This window comes from Postia placenta (assembly GCF_002117355.1).
Source record: "Postia placenta MAD-698-R-SB12 unplaced genomic scaffold POSPLAscaffold_6, whole genome shotgun sequence".
Classification (NCBI taxonomy): domain Eukaryota; kingdom Fungi; phylum Basidiomycota; class Agaricomycetes; order Polyporales; family Adustoporiaceae; genus Rhodonia; species Rhodonia placenta.
Genome location: NW_020169837.1, coordinates 1,829,033 through 1,842,156, shown reverse-complemented (window position 1 = coordinate 1,842,156; position 13,124 = coordinate 1,829,033). Strand labels below are relative to the sequence as shown.

The 13,124-nt window shown below is 51.4% G+C and overlaps 4 protein-coding genes across 4 annotated transcripts; 2 read left to right on the top strand and 2 right to left on the bottom strand.

Moving 5' to 3' along the window:
• Positions 1-1,495: 1,495 nt before the first annotated feature.
• POSPLADRAFT_1103200 (hypothetical protein) lies at positions 1,496-3,019 on the bottom strand (the record flags this gene model as incomplete). The annotated part of the gene is made up of 2 exons (XM_024483239.1): positions 1,496-1,582; positions 2,456-3,019. Coding segments are annotated over 2 exons (651 nt in total), but the record flags the coding sequence as incomplete, so codon positions are not given.
• Positions 3,020-5,268: 2,249 nt separating this feature from the next.
• On the top strand, positions 5,269-6,666 carry POSPLADRAFT_1141130 (hypothetical protein; the record flags this gene model as incomplete). The annotated part of the gene is given in 8 exon segments (XM_024485258.1): positions 5,269-5,443; positions 5,494-5,619; positions 5,672-5,762; positions 5,815-5,894; positions 5,911-6,121; positions 6,179-6,261; positions 6,322-6,493; positions 6,549-6,666. 8 exon segments carry the CDS (start codon positions 5,269-5,271, stop codon positions 6,664-6,666), a joined length of 1,056 nt encoding a protein of 351 aa, XP_024339819.1.
• A 1,273-nt stretch (positions 6,667-7,939) lies between these two features.
• Positions 7,940-9,839, bottom strand: POSPLADRAFT_1046370 (hypothetical protein; the record flags this gene model as incomplete). The annotated part of the gene is made up of 8 exons (XM_024479013.1): positions 7,940-8,020; positions 8,082-8,205; positions 8,261-8,318; positions 8,376-8,568; positions 8,980-9,056; positions 9,113-9,236; positions 9,500-9,617; positions 9,670-9,839. The coding sequence occupies 8 exons, from the start codon at positions 9,837-9,839 to the stop codon at positions 7,940-7,942; spliced, it is 945 nt and encodes a 314-aa protein (XP_024339818.1).
• A 1,221-nt stretch (positions 9,840-11,060) lies between these two features.
• On the top strand, positions 11,061-12,435 carry POSPLADRAFT_1140621 (hypothetical protein; the record flags this gene model as incomplete). Its single annotated transcript, XM_024485196.1, has 7 exons — positions 11,061-11,117; positions 11,174-11,209; positions 11,274-11,297; positions 11,347-11,457; positions 11,519-11,929; positions 11,990-12,265; positions 12,322-12,435. 7 exons carry the CDS (start codon positions 11,061-11,063, stop codon positions 12,433-12,435), a joined length of 1,029 nt encoding a protein of 342 aa, XP_024339817.1.
• Positions 12,436-13,124: the final 689 nt, after the last annotated feature.

Genomic DNA, 13,124 nt, shown 5'->3' with positions numbered 1-13,124 from the left:
CGTCGAGGTCTCCATTGAGGTAAGCATTTTTGAAGTCGATTTGATGAATCTCCCAGTCATTCTGGGCTGCGAGAGCTAGTACGAGGCGGAGGGACTCAAGGCGAGCAGTGGGGGCGGCGGTGTCCATGTAGTCGACACCATGCACCTGCGAAAAGCCCTGCGCACAGAGGCGAGATTTGAACTTAGCAATGTTATTGTTCTCATCTCGCTTCTTTCGCAGCACCTATGTGGACCCGACAATGTTGGTGCCTGGCGGCGGCGGCGGAACAAGCTCGTAAGTTCCCATCGATTCAATGCGTGCGAGTTCCTCGTGCATTGAGTCCAGCCAGGCCTCTCGCTCGGGGCCACTCAGTGCTTCATGATGAGACGGTTCATCTCCCGGCATAGCAGCGAGGGCATAGGTGCTGCTTTCGTCAGCTGCAAGGCTTCCATGCTCCAGTATTGATGAGGGAACCTTTTGCGCTCCCCGCCCGCCTGTGGTACCTGTGCCTGATTGTAGATCTTTGACCCATTGCGACGGCTTGCGCGCACGTTGTGCCCTTGGCTCGGGCAGAATGTGTGGAGGTGGATCGCAGTCGTGGTTTGCATCGCCATCAATAGCTGATTCCGGAACAGGTACAACATCTGTTCCGGGTGCATGTTGGCTGACTGGCTCGGCAGGAGGGTGCTGGTCGTGCAACAATTGCTCCCCCTCGAGCGGCACATCGACTGCAGCTACAGAAACGTCCGGCTCAAAATGGACATCACGTTCCATGCCAACAGTCCGCTTGTCCGGCCAGTAGACCCGGTGACCTTTGCTTTGCAGGTCAAAACCAACCCAACGGCCGCGCTTCGACTTGACATCGAGTTTGGTTGCAGGGTCGATGCGTACCCACACTGTGGCGCCAAAGCGAGGTAGCCCGGCGAGATTGGGTTTGTTGCCCGTGGCGAGCTCATGCGGGGTTGCACTGGGAGTGTTGCTTGTGGTCGTGCGGTTGCGAAGCCACACAGCGTGAGAGACAGCCTCACCCCAAAGAAACTTCGGGAGACTGGCATCAATGAGCATAGCGCGAGCATGCTCAGTCAAGGTGCGGTTCAGGCGCTCGGCTTTGCCGTTCTGTTGGGGCGAGTCGTGTACGGTGAGCCGGCGGATGGTTCCCTCCCCCTCGAGGTAAGCTTTGTATTCTTCACTTAGATACTCGCCCCCGCGGTCGCACTGTAGCTCCTTTGCATGTTCGGCGCTACGTTGTGTTTTAGCCCAAGCCCGATATGCTTTGTAACGGCCAAACGTGTCACTTTTCCGTCGCAAAAAGTGAACGATGGCCTCGTCGGAGTGATCATCGAGGAACAAGACATAGTATTCCTTGCCGCCGAGAGTAGCCACAGGCGCCTTTCCCCAGACATCCGTGTGAATGCGCTCACCGTACTTGGTAGCACGTGGGCTCGAGCGCTGCTTTGGGAAAGGCTCATGGGCGTGTTTGGCTCTCATGCATGAGTTGCAGAAGACGCTGGACTCGTCCGACAGCCTGATACCTTTGACCACACCCGCACGGACCATTTTGAGCAAAGCGGGGCTGTATGCATGGCCCATGCGACAATGCAGCTCATGCAGTGACACGGACATGACCTCCGCACTGAGCGCTCCCTCCTGTGCACTGCTATCTGTCGAGGTAGAGTACAGCCCCTGATGAGCGGGGATGAGCGACAAGGTGCGTCTGTTGGGGGCTATGAGATGACAGCCGTCGGGTTCAAAACGGACGGAGAAGCCAGCTTTGGTGGCCCGGCTGACGGAGATAAGGGAGTGGGGAATACTCAGTGTGTACAAAACATCCTGGAGCTTCACCTTCATCTTACTGCCCTTGTATTCAGTCGGCAGTAGGACATCTCCCTCTCCGGTAGTGTAAAACACCCGACCATCAGCCGTCCGGATAGGCTTAGGATGGATGCTGCGGAAGTTCGCAAAGTCTGTGCGTATGGGGTGCAAGTGTCGTGTTGCGCCCGAGTCCCAGAGGCGAGGTACGTTGCCGGTTGCAGAGCGCAAGTGGATGTCAGTGATGGGCAAGTCTATTGCTTTGAATGCGAAGACATCACCGTCATTGTCCAGCTCAGCGATGGCGGCTTTCGCGCTCTCATGCGCATCCGTTGCGGCCTTCTCACGGCGAGCTTTGCTCCTAGGTCCCTGGCCCTCCTTCCCTCCACCTTTACTCCAGCAATTTGGCTTGGTGTGGCCAGCGCGTCCGCAATTCAAGCACTTATTGGAGCTGTCTGCTACAAGAGCAGAGTCGTTGGCGAGAACAGGGCCGGCCAAGGCGAATTCATCTCGCGCTATTGCGTAGATTTGTTCAACCAGTGCAGTTGGAGATAGGCCAGAGCATGGTGTCGCGGAGGTGGTACCAGGCGGTGAAGGTGATGTACCCGGAGTGGGCACCGATGTTGCCAAAGCTATGAGGTGTGCAGAAGACAAGATGGTGCGTACCACACCTCTGTAGCTCAACGGCAGGCATTTGAGGATGATCGCCTTGTAGCCTGCGTCATCGAGGGAGCCTCCGGCGGCGGCGTACTCTGTGCATAGCCGCTGTAGCTCGTTGAGCGTCGGTCGAGGGTCGCTCCCATTCTCGGTGGTGAGGGCGTGCATACGGGTGAGAATGTCCATCTGAACAAACTCCCCTTGATTTTCGTATTGTTTGCAGACAAGGTTCCAGGCATCCGAGGCCTTCGGCAGGGAAAGGATGCGAAGCTTCATTGTCTCCGGAATGGTCTGGAAAAGGAGTGCGTGAATGGCTTCATGCTTCCCTGTCCAGATGTCGAGAGCATTCTCGTAATTTTCGTCAGCATCTGAATCGACGCCTGGAGCTGTCAGTTCGATAGGTATTTTGTTGCGACCTTCGAGGAACCGCAATAGGCCCTTGGACGACACCGTCGCCTTGAACTGGGCCTTGAACAAGACCCAGTTCGATCCATCCTCAGCGAGCTTGGGGAGGCGGCTGACGGGCGACTCATTGGAGCCGAGCGTGATCTCGTAAGTGTCGGTAGGGCTCATAACCTGTTAAACCTAACGTGGGACGAGAGCGCTGTACTGTACAAATAGTATATTTCAGTAGGCCGTAAGGGACGAACTCAGATAGGTATGCACCTGTACAAATAGTATATCTATGATACATTAGTATATTGATACTGTTGATATGTCTAAAGGTACTCACTGACTTCAGTAGGCCGTAAGGGATGAACTGAAGTCAGCCTACGCGCGAGAGCAAGAGTTCTACGGTACGAAAATAAGGAACTGTATAGTGAGCCAAACAACGTCCAAACAATGTCCGGACTGCGCCACAGGCGCATCACCGCCAGACGTCTCGTACGAATGAGCGTCTGTGCGGAAGGCCTTTCGATCCGCCTGCGGCAGAGCTTGAACGTCAATATGGGGTGTATAGAGTTGCTCAAGGCATAGAGTTGTTGAAACACGCTGACCTGTGTGGTCAGGAACGAGCCCGAAAGCTCGGGCGCGCAAGTAGCCGGGGGCCGGAGGCCCCTATCGTAGTATATAACGACCCCGCGCGATGTACGTACCACACGCGATTGTCCCTTACGGGCATCGCTACACCCGTGGACAAACGTGCCCCGCGCCGTTCGCACCCTTGTTCCAACAAGAGTTGCTCAAACCGCCTTGTACGGCCTTCCACATTTTAATTTAAAATCCCGAAAAATCAGTGAGAGTGTATATAGTCCCTATGGATGCCCCCATGGCACAGAAATAATATAATCATGAATGTGGAATGAGTAGCATGCTCAACAAGGCATTTTGACAACAGTGTACACAAATATTGAACTAGATCTCGCCCGAATGCGATGAGAATTTCACCCCGGAAGCTTTCAGTCTTCATTCTCTATTGATATAAATGTCTATCAACAAGCCTGATACTTTAAAGCACTTGAGATATGATGTAGACAAGCGTGGTGGGTGAGATCGTCTTGCTCCTGTGGCTGAATGTGACTGTAGTTTAGACTTCGCTCGGCACGTCGCACAGATGTGTTTGCAAGACCATGAAACATTTATCTTTCCATTCTATTTCTTGTACTACTAGCGCCCATACTGGCACCTGTCTGAGCGCTCACCCATGGGTTGAACATTATGTAGCTTACATAATGGGGTCCGTGCGCACTTCGTACCTGGTATTGTACCACTACGTTTCTTTCTTTACTAAACACGACCACACAGATACAGTGGTCCATGCATAGCCAGTACTTGTATAAATAGTTGTACCATTAGTCGGTCAAACCCTAAGTTCAACCTGGTTATTCATTCAAGTATCTGCTCCTCTTCACTTGGGGTAGTGGTCATTCTTGACTTCCTCGCTCGATCTTCAGGACGACGTACTGTCCATAAGCCCTCGCTCATTGTCTACGAGTCAGGCATCAATATAGGAGTATAGACCATTGTATCAGACCATGCTCGTCTCACTGCTGGCGGGTGTTGCCGCGTCGGAGTGTGAAAATGTCGCGGTGACATGCCGTGATGATTTGAGCAACTCTATGCCTATTACACCCTCAAAATGAGTTGTCCTCGTGGATTCGTGCCGGTACAAGTAAAACTCATTTTATTGCACTGAAAATATTCACAGGTGTGTAGAAGATCTCAATGCATCTGATGACACAAGAATCTTGAAAAAATGTGCAGTGCTTCGTGAACCCGAGGCTTGCGAACGCGGCCATGAGCAACTCTATACACCCCATAGTAAGATAACGGAATGTGCATACTCTGAGATACCGATTCCCAAGCATTCGAAACTTCGCTCATAACATGACAACTTTCTCTGCTGTGCATAAGTCTCGACGTGCATCTGAAAGCCCTTGGGGAATTGATCACTACAGGTGTCGATTTTCAGGTGTCTGTAAAAGCCCGTGTAATATTCCATCTCGGAATAACATTAGCAGACCAGAAGGAATGCTCCTCTCGTCTCGATCAGCCGACTAGCACTTTGATGGCACATTGATGCCTATCACCAATATGTGTGTTTTCGCAGACCCGGACATTGTCCTCGCCAACACCTGCACACACAATAACTAAGGCATGATTACACGCAGTGGCCCGTTCCTAGGAGGTTCTGTGAGGAAACTTTCCCGGCGACTAAATTCTGCTGACTCCGCACATAGCGTGCAGACTGCGGTATCACGTCACCGAGCCAAGTATAAATGATGAAGCATCGGAGACGCGAATCAATGCTTTCTTGCCCCCTGCATTACTAAACATCGCTGCCGCGACCCTACCACGGCCTCTGGACACGTGCTTTCCAAATGTCGAATTACAGCAAGCTCGGTCAGTTTGATCCCGAATATGCCGCTATAGTGACTGCGTTGCCTCCGCCGCCTCCGCCTGAGAAGCAGAGGGACCATTCTCGTTTGCGTGAGCAGTTTAATGTGCGCGTTGTTGGGATGACCAAGGACACCCTGAGACCGCATCTTCCTCCGGGTGCGTCAGACGCATCGCACCATATACTCTTTCCTAATGGAAACATGCAGAGGATGCGTATACTGTGGCAGACCACCATGTCCAGGTTGATGATGGGGAAATACTCGTACGCTGCCTGACACCTCGCGGTTCCGAGGACATCTCCTTCCCTATGTTACTTTGGATTCACGGTGGAGGTATTACATTGTGACTTTGGCAATACAAGTCGTTGATGTATGGGTCACGCAGGATGGATCGTGGGCAACGTGGAGCTTGACGACTACTATCTCAGAATCATCTGCGTAGAATTCCAAATCGCTATAATCAATGTCGAGTATCGGTACGTCTTGCGCCTCCTCACAAAGACAACTTTAACTGACATGTCGAAACAGCCTCGCACCAGAACACCCATCCCCCATCGGTCTCAACGACTGCTATGCTGCGCTGAAATGGGTACCGTACTCGCGAGGCCGTCATCTGAACCTCAGAGCTGACATTCTCGCAGACCGTCAACAATCAGGCGCTTTTTGGTGGCGACATCTCGCGCGGCTTCCTGGTAGGAGGACAATCGTCGGGAGGCAACTACGCAGCGGTTCTCGCCCACCGTGCCCGAGACGACCCATTCTTCGAGAACCGCAGGCTTAGCGGAACCATATTGCAGATTCCTATCGTATTGCATCCAAAGGCGTATCCTGATAAGTACGACATAGCTGTATGCGTGGCAGTTTATACAGTAGGTTGACATGCGTCCTTCAGGTACAAGGGCGAGCTGCTCTCCATGGAGGAATACCGCGGTACCTCGCCGTCGTTAAATGGAGAGCGGGTGGAGGCCTTCTGGGGTAAATACCGTTTGCGTGAACCTTGAGTGGCGCCCTGATATTGGTGATCGCTTTTGGCAGCGGATTTAGGCGCAGAGCCACTCAATCCCGAGTGCTCGCCTTTCCTGTATCCCTCGCACGCGGGTCTCCCACCAACGTACGTGCAGGCGTGCGGACGGGATCCGCTCCGGGATGAAGCTCTGGTGTACGAGAGGCTTCTGAAAGAGGACAACGTTCCGACGAGGCTTGATGTGTGAGCATACTTACCGTCCTGTGCATGTCTAAATCTGAGCTACGACGTGCGACAGGTATCCTGGAGTGGGACATGGATTCCATGTCTATTACCCCACCCTGACCGCAGCTGTGAAGCTCAATGCAGACTTCAAGGCAGGTTTGAGGTGGCTTTTAGGTAGAGACTCCCAGTAGCTGAGAGCGCGAGGCATGCGATCATGAAGATACTAGATATATACCGTCGTCACCGCAGAGATTACTGCTCTTCGCTGGATTGTTTGGCAAGGAGTGTGCGACATCAAATGTCGCGTGGCTGCCTTACGACGTTGCATTCCTCCAAGTTGTCCCTCGGTGGTGATCTCACGTGCAGTTCAAATGGCGAGGGACACTGTGCTAGATGAAGTCTCACGCGCCGCGACCGACGATAGACTCGCAGGAGGAACGGGCCCCCCTGACAACGCTTGCATCTGTATACGCGAGCTCGTCGTGAAGCTGGCCCTCCCTCAACCCTAGATCTTCCTGCAGTCCCTTGCGTGGTCGCATTCCGAACGTGAGGATGTGGTTGGACTGCGAGAGTGGTGAGTGTGGGGCTATGCGGGCAAGGTTCCACACATCCTCGGTACTGAAAACACTATTCGATCCAGATTGTATTCAATAGATATCCCAGAGTCGGAAACGTATTGTACATCAAAGATTCAACCGTTTCATCTCCATGTCCTTTGCATACCGAGACGCGGGGAGGATATAGTCTGTTGTAAGACCCCAATTATCATGCGTGAGGGAGTGGTGTCAAGCTAGTCAACCCCGTGTGAATGACGGCCTGCATGAACGAAGGAGACGAATGTAGTCGCCTGCAGCAAGCAATACTGGATTAAGAGCTTCTGGTTCGCCAACTGATCACTGCTCCATGGTGATGTTTGACCTGGTCCTCTTATTCGGCAATCCACTCTTGGATGATTTTCTGCTCCTTATGCACCGGGCGGGAAGGGAAGAGATATGGTCAGGATGCAGACCGAAGAAGTATCCTCACTATCAGCCTTCACCGTACATTCTCATGAATGGTTGAGGTCAACTTCATTGCGAATCTAGGCTGAATCCACGCAATCAACTGCCTCGATACCAATGTCCCACCTATACGTAGAGTCAATCCTTATAAATAAAATGTACCATACAAACCTGGACATGTGAGCCATCGGGAAGCCTCTGCCTGACTTTCTCATGTCTCAGACAGCTTTTGACGAGTAGTATGTATAGCACTTGTCACAAAGCGCAGGGCGAAGCCTGAGGGATGTATTGCATTCTAGTATCAGCACACCGAATCCTTACATGAAATGCGTCCAAGCAATATGCAGCCATTAAATGAGTGACACGGAGAAGTGTTTCTAAGGGAAATACATCCGCATCGGTAGGTCCGGTTTAGGGGCGAATTGAGCCAGCACCAACACCAGCTTACCACATCGCATCATGGTCAAACGTAGTTTGTACCACGTCGCTTGACTAACAGGAATCTTGCCGACGTAAAGAAGACAGCTCCAACCATCAGCACGGCCTGGCGCCGCAAAGTGAGTCAGGTAACTAATATGTCCAAGCCTGAGTGCTGAAGTACTCACTCCTGAAAACACAGTCGGCCGGTACCACCGAGGGTCATTGACGTTCCCGAGTAGTGCACCATCGATAGGCGCTCCAGTCAGGAACGCAAAGGAGCTTATGAAATATGCTAGACCAAGGCTCATGCTGTTTGAATACATGATTAGTGTCGTAAGAGGGTTTGATAGTAAGAACAAGTTACCCCGCTTCATCTACATTCTTCGCCATACCGAGAATAGCTGGCGCCGACAGAGACAGGACTGCGAGTAGATGTTAGATTTGTCACCTAAATACTAGTATTTCGCGTATCCACTTACATGCGCCGCTGAAGAATCCATATAGGATCGAAAACGCAATCACCGCCCCTGGACTGAGTACTCCAAATAGCGCAAATGTGAGGGCGCCCATGGCGACTATCACAATAATAAGCATATTGAACAAGCCTAGGTTGGTCGCCATAGCATTCATTATTACTCGTCCTGGAATGGAGCCAGCATTCATAATAGCGAGCTATGTCATATTTGTTCACGTATGAGGAAGATTGGCATGGAATCCGCGGAACAAACGATCCTCACCGTATAGAATGCGAGGTTGCTCGACATGCCATGCAGAGTAACCCACAGTTGGATGTAGTAATCTAGTACGTCAACGTGATTAACCTTGCAGTGGAGAAGGTGCACATACAGGGAAAGTTATAACCCCACAGGACCGTGAAGAACCTGTACAACCGAATCAGAAGTTTGACCGTATGAAGGCCTATTATACGAACCCTGCAAGCATTGACAGGTAGGCCCAGTCATGAGTAATGGACATGACAGAGACAGACGGCTTCGGTCGAACAGTATGCCTCGGAAGTTGAGTCGTCATGATGCAATTGGCAATACAGAGGAAACCCATTGTCAGAAATGCAGATGCACGTACTCCCCACGCAAATCCGAGGGGACCGTGTATCAGTCTGTTCAACATGATCGGGTATATGATGCCGCCGAAGCCGGAACCTGCACGAAAACGACGAGTTGAAACTTAGCCTATAAAAAGTATAAGAGCAGCATACCCGTGGCAACGATACCCATTGCAAGGGAGCGACGTTTCTCCCAATGATGTGACTGGACCGTCTGGGCTGGAACTAGGAGCATACCACTCCCCACTCCGAGGCCGACACCTTGCGACAGGACTAGCTGGTAGTAATCGTGAGGGTCGGTCAACGATAACATGAACATTCTGATTTAATTTGCAGCTTGCGTTTTCAGCAAAATTGGATGAACAGTCTAACGGGAAAAACTTACGAGAATACGAATAGCACTGATCCAACAATCATTGTTGTTCTCATATAGCCCATGTCGAGTAAGATTCCAGCAGGAAGTCCTAAGAAAGATGATAGCGAATACTGCAAAAGCTACTTGTGAGTATCACACCGAGTGATGAGCCTACCCGTACACACCTGCAGAGAACCGATCCAGCTTATATTAGACGATGATGACGAGTGTTCGAGTGTGTAGTAGTCTTGATATACGCCGAACGAGTTCGCGTAGCCGAATGTACAAAACAGAATCATCCATCTGGGATCGAGGATGGTTAGAGCGAAGGACATTTTCCCGAATATTTACGTACCCGCCAGCGACTGATAGCCAGGCCCAGAGACCTCCATCTACTTTGACATCCTCTCGGTATGCAGCATTATCCGTGGATTCTTGTGCAGGGGGACTGCGAGTCGGGTTTGCGCCCACCTCCTTGGTGTCTATCAAGCCCTTCGGCGCACTCGGGTCGGCATCAATGGACATGGTTGTACTACGTCAAGAGGTCCTGTGGAATACCGTTGGACGGAGTCTATCTGGCAAGGCACGACCCAAAACAACTTGTCCTTGTGAGACCTGTTGTCGAGCCGTTCTGACACACCGCATGATTGCACTGTCTCATTGCGAAATCCCGATTACGCTGGACGCCTCCTACGGATAGAGGGGTGAATTGCCTATGCTATGGCGCTAGACGTTGCGTAAGGACCGCGAACCGCGGAACCCTGAACCTTCGGAAAAATCCAATGATTGCGGGGTGGTGTCGGCATAGAAGCTGGTCGCGGCCTCGCCGTGATGCCATACAGGGTGTGGGAACAAGACAAGCTGATTCAAATACATCTGCTGGATGGAAGTATGTGGGTCCGCATGACAGAAGTATGAATGATATGGAATGATTGGACCCTTTGCGACATAAGAATATGTCAGCGGACATCACAGCTAACACATCATCAATTTTGGAGTTGAAGGAGATACGGATACTGTTGAACGCTGGCAGGACGTCAATCTTTATTGTAATCCGGGAAGTGACTACTGACGTTAAGAGACATGATGGTCAAGATTGCACCAGTAACAGGGCTTCTGAGTCGCTCCGGGTGTGACCACGATGCCCTTGGGCTGGAATCAGACATGTGATACACGATTGTATCGTGTTGCTGATGGTAAGCGCAGCCGCACAGACTTTCGACATCAATGTGTTGATTGATTACAGACTACGGCCAAAAGTGGCGATCTAGGACGACTTCTGCCATTGACGCTACCAAAAGCAAACGACTATCAACAAGTGCAAACAGATATTGCACCTCCATACCAATTGATTTGTCAACATCATGCTTATCTCCAATATGTATGCAGAAGTGCTCGCTGCCAAGCACTCTACCGACACAGCGGAACTTCCCATTGCCTCGTCGCTCACACGATCTTGTGTTACCCCAAACGCGTGGGTCTCGTGTTTCAACGCGCTATGAAATTGGATCTGCGTCGTTTGTGTCACGGTAAACCCCAAACTTCGGGGCAGATCTGTTTGTTCCCCGAATGATAGAAGGGTGAATTGCTGCTTGTTAAGGCGCACGTACAGAACGGATCATTGCGGTCGAATGGACTAATATACCTGGCGCCTCTGCAGCAAGCCATATGCTGAAGTGGTTGAACCGCCGTCCCATTCGAGCACAGCAGAAATCAAGCATAGCAACAGCAACAATGGCTCATAAGATGTCTCCCGAGTATCGTCAACTCGGACGGTCTGGTCTACGCGTGTCCGTCCCCATCGTGAGTGCAAAGCTGTTGTAATACTGCTTACAGGCAATAATCACCGGTTGCTGCAGCTGGGGGGTATGACTTTCGGAAATACCAAATGGAACGTGAGTTGGTTTCGAATATATGCCATTCAATGTGACGTGAAAATCTGATTGTGTCTGCCTCAAGCCGTGGCTGTTGACGGAGGAGCAGGTCTGTGTTTTGCTCCGTCGCGTTCTGTATTGGCCATGACCTTGAGCAGAGTCTTCCTTTGCTCAAAGCGGCTTGGGATGCGGGCGTGAATACCATCGATACCGCCAACACATACTCGAATGGGGATTCCGAGCGAATCATCGGAAACTTTATAAAGCAGGTATGTCTCTCGCCAATTACCAACCACGCATGTTCAGATAGTTATCAACTTTTGACCGCAGTACAGCATACCAAGAGAGACCCTCGTGATAATGACCAAAGCGCTGTTCCTTGTGTCCTCCGATCCAGGTGTGAAGACCATGCTCAATCCGAGCCTTGGCCAATCTCGCGACTTCGTAAACCAGGGCGGTTTGTCGCGCACCGCCATATTCAATCAGATCGACGCGTCGCTACTCAGATTAGGGACATCATACATAGATCTGCTTCAGATCCATGCTTTCGACCCCTCCACTCCCGTTGAGGAGACCATGAGAGCGCTGCATGACTTAGTTCTCAGCGGGAAAGTCCGTTATCTCGGTGCATGCAACCTTCGTGCTTGGCAGCTTGCAGAAATGAACAGGGTGGCCGAATTACATGGTTGGACACCATTTGTGAGCATCCAAGTGGAGCATTCGCTTCTCTACCGGCCCCAGGTACGCTCCCACTCATCACCTTTGAGCATAAACTCGATTTGTTTTCAACATACCTTTCAGGAGCTGGAGATGTTTGCTTATTGCAACTACAAAGGGATTGGTATACTATCATACTCTCCGTTGATGGACGGAAATCTAGCTCGGCCACTTGATGTGGAGACAGCAAGGGTCAAGAGCACAGGTAATTCACCGTTCAAGAAGAAACTCAGGGCATCAGACAGGGAAATTGTCAAGCGGGTTAATGAGGTGTCGCAAAGGCTCGAGTGGAAGATGAGCCAGGTGGCGCTTGCGTGGTCTGTCAGCAAGGTCACCAGTCCTATCGTCGGTGTCAATTCGGTCAGTGGACAGTCTCGTCAATAAGCCCGCCCGGATTGACTCTGCATGACAACTAGATCGAAAGACTGTACGATGCCATTGTCTCTGACCGCAAGCTATCTACGGAAGACATACAGTACCTCGAGGAACTGTGGGTGTCACCTATGGACTCGCCTTCGTTGACTATCTGATTACCATCAACAGCTATGAGCACCAAGGCCCGAGGTTCTAGAGAGTATGGTAGCATTGGATCTGTGTAGGCGATCTGAGCTTTGTTTAACATACAATATCCGTGGGACTCGCTGAATTATCCATCATGTTCACCGCTCAAACCGTCGAAAGACAAGCACGTCCTGCGCCCCGCGCCCTACGATGTCGCATCTTCTTGGCGACCTAATTGCCATTCTGCCAAAAGCGTAGTAGTACGAAGTGCAGATAACCTCTTAAATGGAAGTGGGCAATGGTATGCAGCGTTCGGCGACTGTGAAGCTTTCAGAAGTTGCTCGTATCACAGGCGTCAGATTGGACAGCCAAGCCCGTGTCTACGAACCTGATACGCAAGTGGATGTGTGATCGGGCGAATTCCGGAAACAAGAGCCCAATTTGGTGAGTTGTGGCTGTGATTACGCAGTGCCGGGCTTCGGCACCGTCCCAACCCGTGATTTCAAACGCCGCATCAACCGCACCGACGCCACACTTTGTGAACAGCAGGTCTGACATTAAGCGTTTAGCTGGAGCGGTCAATCACCGAAAACATGCTCTGGAGAGGTTTGGTATCCACCCTGATGCGCAGCTCCGAGGGGATATCCCCAATCGCGCATATCGTCATTGTCACTTCCAAGTTCCGGTTTCCCCGAGCCAATGATACCGATTGAGGGGT